Source organism: Lampris incognitus, chromosome 18 (assembly GCF_029633865.1).
Source record: "Lampris incognitus isolate fLamInc1 chromosome 18, fLamInc1.hap2, whole genome shotgun sequence".
NCBI classification, from domain to species: Eukaryota; Metazoa; Chordata; class Actinopteri; order Lampriformes; family Lampridae; genus Lampris; species Lampris incognitus.
Window position 1 is genome coordinate 42,429,839 of NC_079228.1, and position 10,000 is coordinate 42,439,838.

Sequence of the window (10,000 nt, forward strand, 5' to 3'; positions counted from 1 at the left end):
GGGTGGTGTAAATCTTTGATAATCCATTTAATAGGAAAATATTAGCAGATAATAACCATGTAAATGCTTAATCTGATCGTTTCCCTCAGGATGGAATAAATATATTCTTTCTGTGCATGCTTGCCCCACGTGGGGGTAACATTAGGCGACGTGAACGAGTTCCTGGGAGGGAGAGAAACATGCCACTAGCAAACTTTTTTGTTGGAGATCTTAATAGATTTAAGGATTGTTGAACATCCCAAAGGTTGACGGCTCAGAACGAGCTCTTCACAAGTGTTTGAAAAGATGAAGAAGTCCAGAATCCACCGAACCATTGACCAAATCACCAGGCAGAACCAGAATCACTAAGCAAATCAGTGGGTGGAACCACTTTGCATACGTCAGAGAAGTTATTAAATGCTTTGGGGCATGTAAATGGGGGGGGGGGTAGTGGCAATAGTCTATTGTTGGGCTGATGGTGGCTGGTAGGAAAATTTTGACATATCGCGCAACCCTAATCCATGTAAACAGTTGAGTTGGAATCTATTCAGAATGATTTCAGTCGGGTCGAAGAAGTCTTGTAACCACAGCTCGAGCCTGTTGACTTATTCCAACTGGGAAAATGTGAGTCTGTAAACAGCAAATTATGCACAAGTAAATAAAGTCATTGTGGATGGAACCGTAAACACACTAACAGAATGACCTCCATCGTGGTGTCTTCATTATGCAAATATGACAAAGCAGGTTTTGTACAGAGCAGCCAGCATTACAAGTGATGTTAAATTGCTTTGCAGATTTTAGTCTCTAAGTAGTGCTTGTTCGTTTATTTTTTATTTAATCTTGGCACTTGATCAATAAAAATGGCACTGAGAGGATCATTAAGTCCAACCTGTTCCCAAGTTGACCCCCAAACCCTGTTTAAAGTTACGTCTGGCAGGTTACTGCAACCGCCCTGTGATGGCCTGGCGGCCTGTCCAGGGTGTCTCCCCGCCTGCCGCCCAGTGACTGCCAGGATAGGCTCCAGCATCCTGCAACCCTGAGAGCAGGATAAGCGGTTTAGATAATGGATGAATGGTCCCTGCAACATGTTGCTCAGAACGTAGTTTCTGTCAATGGCTTGTTCTTCAACTCAACTATGAACTCTGCTGCCTCCCATTACAGTGTTTTTGTTTTTCTCCATGTTGTTGTAAAGCCTTGTTGAATTGGAAGTACTGTGTGCTGCGTTACTGTTCTGCGTGGTAAGATGAGTAGTGACAGCAGGGGTCATGACCATGGTTATCAGGCGGCTGCATCATGACTGTGCTGGTGGAAGGTTGTAGAGGAACACATTCCATTGTGCCACACAGAGCGACAATGAGGAAGTCATCAGTTGGCTAGAAATAAACATGTGACAATGATCCTGCTGTTAGGACAGCCTGGAATGAACAGCAACATGTTTTCCAGGAAAAACAACTTGATGACTTTTTTTTCTTTTTCTTTTGAACGAGTCCCACTGAACTCAGGCATGCCTTTCCTGAGGCTATACACATTTAACATTCATTCACTTTGGCCACCATTAAATCTACCTTTCTGACTAGACCAAGCTAGTCAGAAAGGCACGAACTGAGGAAGCCTCTTGGATGAGAGGCGAAACGTCTTCACGGATATATACCAAGTCCAGTTGCACTCGATTCAATTCCTTTGGATAACCATGACCTGGATGAATGAGAACATTCACAGACAAATTGAAGGATAGTTTCACTTTGGAATCCGTACCTCATTAAAATGTTGTCGGACATCGTTTAAAATCACACAAACAAAAACTGCACTGAACGCTTCAGTATAGAGAAACTTGCCACTGGGCTTCAAAAAAGTTAATTTAATCATTTACTACTACTACTACTACTACTACTACTACTACCATTATTACTACTACTACGACTACCATTACTACCATTACTACTACTACTTTTGGCTGCTCCCGTTAGGGGTCTCCGCAGTGTTTCCATTTCTTCCTGTCCTCTGCATCTTCCTCTGTCACACCAGCCACCTGCATGTCCTCTCTCACCACCTCCATAAACCTCCTCTCTGGCCTCCCTCTTCTCCTCTTCCCTGACAGCTCCATATTCAGCATCCTTCTCCCAGTATACCCAGCATCTCTCCTCCACACATGTCCAAGCCATCTCCATCTTGCTTCTCTTGCTTTGTCTCCAAACCGTCCAACCTGAGCTGTCCCTCTAATATACTCGTTCCTAATCTTGTCCTTCTTCATCACTCCCAATGAAAATCTTAGCATTTATATTTTAAATTAAATTCATTTAAATCTTAGCATCATAGCAATTGGGCAATCATTTAAGCCTTAAAAAACCATGATATATGCCCAGCAACATTTTTAATAAGATCAGGGTTCAGCATCGAGACTGGTTTTGGCTAAGATGTGTAAGTGTATTTAAGTCCATGCTTCTCTCACAGTAGACGCTAAGGAGACGGGAGCGACTCTGTTGTAACCTCATTTTATTTTATTTTTTTCCTGTATTTGTGAAGTGTTGGCACACTAACTCAGTTTACAGAGAGGCAATTGTTGCTCCAGTGCTCAGTTTTCTGTGAGATCAAATGTCATCCTAGCTGACCTCTGGTGGTGAGGTGAGCAAGATGGCCGCTTAATTTTGAGCTCTTGATAGCAAGTTATAACTAGCCCCCTTAAATCACTAATTGCCACACACATCATTGTGATCTTTATTGGAATAAGGGTGGGGGATGAAAACGAGAAGTCAAAAGAAATGTCACGGACAAGAAGGAAAGAATTCAGCAGAGATGGATGACACTCGAGGCTGAGACAATGACCAGGCAGAAGCCATGCGCTCAGTGCTCCACAGCATTGGTAAGGAAATGTGTGACTTCAGGGCTGATCTTAAAGTGGACTTACACAAACGTAAAGAATTCAAAGAAGACGTGAAAACCGAACTGAAAGATCTGAAGCAGGAAATTTATCAAAAACTTTCTGCTAACTCTGCACGAATCCAGGCCCATGAAACCAAACTGAATTAAGCTGAAAGCACGACATGAGGAGGCTGAGACAATTAACATGGCTATGAAAGATGTGCTGATTAAATCAATGAAAAAACAGAAAGCCATGCAGGAAACACAGGACACTCTAGGAGAAATGACATTCGCATCTATGGCGTACCCGAAGAGAGAGAAGGCAATTCCATGTCTGAATTTGTGGAGCAAATTCTTAAAACTGAACTTGCGCTAACAGTGGACACGAACCTACGGGTCCAGTGTGCTCATAGAGCTCTGGCTCGTAAACCGGAACAGAATGCACCAGGGCTGTCAATCTGCCTCTGTAATACCGTTCGAATTTCATTCTTTATTTTTAATATTCAAATTATATTCAAAATTTTTAATGCTCAAATTTAGCCTATTATTAATATTTACTATGTACCTATACACTCTACAACATGCGTTCACAGCTGAGCATGGATGCCAATGGTGAAGTCATCCAGGGGAGCAGAGGATGGTGGAGCCGCAGGTAGCTGCATTAGCTTTGCTACTCACCGATGAGGCTAGCAGGCCGCGGTTAGTCACATTTGTGCCTCTAATGGCGTCAGCTGGCTGAAGTTAGCCGCATTAGCTGAAACTCCTCACTGTCAGGTGAAAAGAAGCGGCTGGTGACTCCACATGTATCGGAGGAGACATGTGGTAGCCTGCAGCCCTCCCCGGATTGGCAGAAGGGTCGGAGCAGCAACCGGGACGGCTCGGAAAATAGAGTAATTGGCCAAGTACAAAGTGGGAAAATTGGAAGAAAAAAAAACCGCTTGATGGCAGAAACACTGAAAATGTGACTCGGGTTGTAAAAAAAAAACAAAAAAACAGAACTACCTTTTAAGATGGTTCAGATGAAGAATCAAAATGCAAAGACCCACGTATGTATATGTGACATCACACTGGGATAACAACCAGTTTGATATGTTGCTTAAAGCACAAAGAACATTTTGGAAACTGATTACATGAAAAACGGGTGACAAAACATAAAAGGTTTGAAATGGGGAGGAAATAGCCACATTATAAACACTGTGTCTGTGAATGTTGTCATTCATCCAGGTCATGGTTCTCCAAAGGAGTTGAATCAAGTGCAACTGGACTTGGTATATATCCGTGAAGACGTTTCGCCTCTCATCCAAGAGGCTTGGTTTAGTCAGAAAGGCACGAACTGAGGAAGCCTCTTGGATGAGAGGCGAAACGTCTTCACGGATATATACCAAGTCCAGTTGCACTTGATTCAACTCCTTTGGAGAATTATAAACACTGGTGTACAACTCATTATGTGCTGTCTGTCATTGAAATGCCCCTCTATAGAAAGCATAGCCTATATCATGCGCCTCACACCTAAACACGTCGCGTCTGTGCATCCTCTTATACTGGTTTTATTTCGTTGTTGCTTAGGAGACAGTGGGAAGGTGACGACAGTTGTGGCCACGCCCGGGCAGGGACCGGACCGCCCCCAGGAAGTGTCTTACACTGACATCAAGGTGATTTAAGAGAGCGAGCATACAGTTGACACTCTGCCAGATGAAGCTCTGTTCTATCTGTGTCCACTTTACTACTACACAAGTCGGAAATGCCAACATGCCATGCATCTGCAGTAAAGTGAAGCAGGACGGTGTCACCAGAGGTCAGGCCTAGTATGCAGTAATGCAGATCTGATACTGGTCAAAGCGCACACCAGTGAGTTTTTTTTTCTTTTAGAATTAATCCATCTAAGATAAGTAAGGTTTTCTTAGGGGTTTAACAAATTAAAATCTGGTTGATAATTGGGCAAAAGCCCATATTCCAGTGCCTCGCTGCATTCTTTGACAGAGGTACCTGAGTGAGGATGGATCCTCATGTCAGTATGTTACTTCTGATTGATGGAACTGACCTTAATCCAAAATGCCTCTGGAGTGGCATGAGCAAGAGGCACTAAATGACTGGAACATCTTGGAAGTTGTGACAAAACCCATCTTTAGAATTCACTGTAGGAACAAACATTTGACTGCAGCTGTTTCTCACTGCACATCACTCCACTGGTTCTGTGTTATGACCCTGATGAGATTTGATTTTATGGTTGTTTCCCTTAGATTCACATCTCCCATGTTGGGATCAGACTACACCATACTTTTGTCTTCCACGATGGTCAGTGTGTCAGGTTAGGCAATCAGAGTGCCATAAAGTCTTGTCGTGTCTTGGCCGGGAGACTGGCAACACTTCAAGTGTGACCTCGACCAGTCATTATAAGTTGCCTTTCATGATCTTGCGGGAGTTCATAGGTTGTCAGGGAGGAGGGTCTTGAAATTGTCAGTCATGGCTACAGAAGGGCTATGTGTGAAAAAGAAAAAATAGAAGATTGTGGATGCTATTGGGGTTAGTGCTACTGGGGAATGATAACCTAGCATAGCTTAACCAGCTACTCACCAGATTGCTGAAGTGCCTCCGCTATTTCTCACCAACATCTAGCCCATCTTTTTTGACTCTGTCATGGTCCTCCCTCGAGGAAACATCAAAAAGGCAGGTGTACTATTGCCACTGCTCAACCATCCTTTCCTTGGTTTCGTTCCACTTGACAGCAGCATCCCTCTTTCTCCTTGCCATGCTTACATGTGTGTGCCAGAGGGCACTCTGTCATCCTATTGGTCAATGTCCAGCAACTCGTAGGAGATGTCAGACTAGGCAGGAAAGTACAAAAAATTCTAACATGCTAGACTTTCTGTTGGGGTGCCCTGGGGCTTCCCAGACACCATATCGGTGTTCTTCGATTATGTGTCACTACACTGGGTAAAGACGCCTGTTCGTCGTTCCCAATGTTCATAATCGGGTCTGACCCTGGAAATTTGTCAGCGACAACAAAATCATGTCAACATCGGGCTGAATTGGTGTAGTCTGATCCTGGCATTACACCGTTTCCTTTTTGTGAACCCCCCTAGGTGATTGGTAATGGGTCTTTTGGTGTGGTGTACCAGGCTCGTCTCATTGACAGCCAGGAAATGGTGGCCATCAAGAAGGTTTTGCAGGACAAGAGGTTTAAGGTAAGCCTTTCTGATAACCTACATTGTCTTTGCTCCCTTGTCCTTTTGCTGTCTTCCAGTTGTGCCCAGCTGAGCTGTCTGAATATTGGGGTGGGCTTTTAGGGGGACACAGTTCCTGATATAAAGCTCCTGGAGCGTTACACAGTCTAGTCATTGTTTTAATGAATTTAAGTCAAATTGGACCTTAATTCCAATATTTCGTTGCTTTATGAATAATGGCTGACATCAAAATGGTGGTACACGTTTACCAAACCATTTGGATTGCATTCATATGATACGGTCAGGACTTTAGTTTCACATGTCCACCTGGTGTGTGTCTCTGAACTGCTTGCACAGACTGGATCAACACATGTGAGGCTCTGCAGGCTTTCAAGGTTGTTTCCTTGTTCAAATCTTCCGTCGGTCTTCTGTTCACAAGTTGTTCCTTTTTCTGCCTGCATAGAACCGAGAGCTACAGATCATGAGGAAGCTCGACCACTGCAACATCGTCAGATTGCGCTACTTTTTCTACTCCAGTGGCGAAAAGGTGTTTTTATTCAAGATTTCGTTTATTGTCATTTCATTTTGTACCTGCGTACATAAAGAAAACCCAAAATGCCATTTCTGCCAGCCCACAGCGGTGCAGCAGAACAGATAAAGATATGTATCTAACAACATAAAAACAGAGAGAACAACACAAAAAAGCACAGAGGGTTAGCAACACAGTCCGTTTCAGTTCAGCGACTCGGCCTTCGTATAGACTGACTGTGTTTTGTTTGAAGTGAAGAGATGTGTAAAACTTGATTCTGATACGTCTGCTTGTTGCAAGTGCTTTTATCCAAACAACTTACAAAACACTCATGGCCTGTTGTGTTTCTAAACCTGTTCTGTCCTGTCGTGTCCAGAAAGATGAGGTGTACCTCAACCTGGTGCTGGACTTTGTCCCTGAGACGGTCTACAGGGTTGCAAGACATTTCAACAAGGCCAAGAGCATCATTCCTATCATATATGTCAAGGTAAAGTCCTCTCACCTGTCCCAACCCGCACCTGACACGTGTCCCCTCCGCTGACGTAGTCCTCCGTGTATGGGCAGGTACACGTCAGTCTGGCTGGGACACGTCCCTCTGCTGTAGCTGTGCTCTGGCACGTCACGCAGGTTCTCTATTGGACCGTGTTTAATCCGTGAAAGGCAGGGCTTTTTTTTCTTCTGAGTTTTCCACCTTTGTACACATTCCCTCCTCGTCCCTCGTTCTCAGATTTGGAGAATAAATCTCAGCATGGACTGACTGGGTTTTCTCCTTCTCCTGTGTAGTGAGTGGGGGTGGGGGTCTCAGGCACCTCACCGTTCGATTCCTGTTCAGAGGCGACGATGCAGGATTACTGATGCACCAACATTTCTGGTTTCTTTTCTGTCACGGTGTGACTACGTGCTACTTTTAAAACAGCATATTTGGAGTGATCCATAATGAAAAGAAACAGATGACTTTTCTCCGTCATCTTGCATTATATTAATACGGTAACACATAGAGGAGACGTGTCAGCTGGAAGGTCACGTTTCCCAGCATGCAAAGAAGCAACCAGAAAAGAAACTGAAGTGTGTCTGTAGCAGCATCCTTGTTGTAAATGAACACAGGCTTCGTTCAGCGAGACTTCAGCATCACCTGATAACATAAAAAGCTGCCCCCATTCACACATAAATAATAAAGACCCAAACCCACGTCCTCCTGTTATGTGTAATGAGCACACAATCCCTCAGCAAAACAGAAAAAACACAATTGTGTATTAAAATCAAAAACAGCTTTCATACACATAGGATTGTGTACCAGCCCTCATACAAAACTAAGGCTTTGTGTGGAATACGTGGTAAAACGACAAATACTGGAGAAAATACACATCATAGGCCACAATGACGCATGGCAGAGCAACATAGCACATGTGCTTGGCTGGTGATGCTGGGATGTGTGAGTTTGTGTGTAAGAACAGGAGCTGGTCTACATGCTGGGCTGTGCAGTTTGTGTGTAAGAACAGGAGCTGGTCTAAATGCTGGGCTGTGCAGTAACTGGATCTCCTGCATGTGAGACACCAGCTGCCAGTCATGGGTAATAAAGTGCCGTTACGGTGACATCATAAGATTCTGTAGCAGTGGACGTCCACCCATGGCATGTTACTGCTGTCCTACCCGCTCTCCTCTGTGGTTCCATGACTCTGGTGTTGGTTTGGTTGTAGAGTGTGGGTCTTGTGTTGGTGAAGAAGTGCATGGCATGTTACTGCTGTCCTACCCACTCTCCTCTGTGGTTCCATGACTCTGGTGTTGGTTTGGTTGTAGAGTGGGTCTTGTGTTGGTGAAGAAGTGCATGGCATGTTACTGCTGTCCTATCCGCTCTCCTCTGTGGTTCCATGACTCTGGTGTTGGTTTGGTTGTAGAGTGGGTCTTGTGTTGGTGAAGAAGTGCATGGCATGTTACTGCTGTCCTACCCGCTCTCCTCTGTGGTTCCATGACTCTGGTGTTGGTTTGGTTGTAGAGTGGGTCTTGTGTTGGTGAAGAAGTGCATGGCATGTTACTGCTGTCCTACCCACTCTCCTCTGTGGTTCCATGACTCTGGTGTTGGTTTGGTTGTAGAGAGTGGGTCTTGTGTTGGTGAAGAAGTGCATGGCATGTTACTGCTGTCCTACCCACTCTCCTCTGTGGTTCCATGACTCTGGTGTTGGTTTGGTTGTAGAGTGGGTCTTGTGTTGGTGAAGAAGTGCATGGCATGTTACTGCTGTCCTACCCGCTCTCCTCTGTGGTTCCAGGACTCTGGTGTTGGTTTGGTTGTAGAGTGGGTCTTGTGTTGGTGAAGAAGTGCATGGCATGTTACTGCTGTCCTACCCACTCTCCTCTGTGGTTCCATGACTCTGGTGTTGGTTTGGTTGTAGAGTGGGTCTTGTGTTGGTGAAGAAGTGCATGGCATGTTACTGCTGTCCTATCCACTCTCCTCTGTGGTTCCATGAATCTGGTGTTGGTTTGGTTGTAGAGTGGGTCTTGTGTTGGTGAAGAAGTGCATGGCATGTTACTGCTGTCCTACCCACTCTCCTCTGTGGTTCCATGACTCTGGTGTTGGTTTGGTTGTAGAGTGGGTCTTGTGTTGGTGAAGAAGTGCATGGCATGTTACTGCTGTCCTACCCACTCTCCCCTGTGGTTCCATGACTCTGGTGTTGGTTTGGTTGTAGAGTGGGTCTTGTGTTGGTGAAGAAGTGCATGGCATGTTACTGCTGTCCTACCCACTCTCCTCTGTGGTTCCATGACTCTGGTGTTGGTTTGGTTGTAGAGTGGGTCTTGTGTTGGTGAAGAAGTGCATGGCATGTTACTGCTGTCCTACCCGCTCTCCTCTGTGGTTCCATGACTCTGGTGTTGGTTTGGTTGTAGAGTGGGTCTTGTGTTGGTGAAGAAGTGCATGGCATGTTACTGCTGTCCTATCCGCTCTCCTCTGTGGTTCCATGACTCTGGTGTTGGTTTGGTTGTAGAGTGGGTCTTGTGTTGGTGAAGAAGTGCATGGCATGTTACTGCTGTCCTACCCGCTCTCCTCTGTGGTTCCATGACTCTGGTGTTGGTTTGGTTGTAGAGTGTGGGTCTCGCTGTGTCGGTGAGGAAAGGTCCAGGGGGGATGTTGTATGTCGGCTCCAAAGTGTGCAGCATAGTGCCAAAGCCCTGGTTCTCCATGACTGAGTAGGGGAACAAATCATTGGCAGTAAAAGTTGGATTGACTGTGTTATTTGCTTCGGCCTTTCCGAGATGGGTGGAGGCTGTGACATCACTTGTTCACTCGTTCTCTGGTTGGCAGCAGCTACAACCGGCTGTTTTTCCTCCAACTCCAGGTGGAAACGTGACATATGGTTTCTCATGTTTGTTGTGTTCCCAGAATGTTTCATTTTAGTCAGACACAACCTGCACACAATGTGGCTCTTGTCCAGGTCCCTTCTCCCTTCAGCTTCATAGAGGCCAAAGCGCTTCCATACGC

General features: G+C 45.2%; 1 protein-coding gene across 1 annotated transcript in view; it reads left to right on the top strand.

The window, feature by feature from the left end:
- Positions 1-10,000, top strand: part of LOC130128250 (glycogen synthase kinase-3 beta-like) — a 91,463-nt gene that overhangs the window by 9,389 nt on the left and 72,074 nt on the right. The window contains exons 2-5 of the mRNA XM_056297885.1: positions 4,405-4,490; positions 5,922-6,023; positions 6,466-6,549; positions 6,908-7,018. Of these exons, the coding sequence (XP_056153860.1) occupies positions 4,405-4,490; positions 5,922-6,023; positions 6,466-6,549; positions 6,908-7,018 (383 nt within the window). The remainder of the gene's footprint in view (positions 1-4,404; positions 4,491-5,921; positions 6,024-6,465; positions 6,550-6,907; positions 7,019-10,000) is intronic.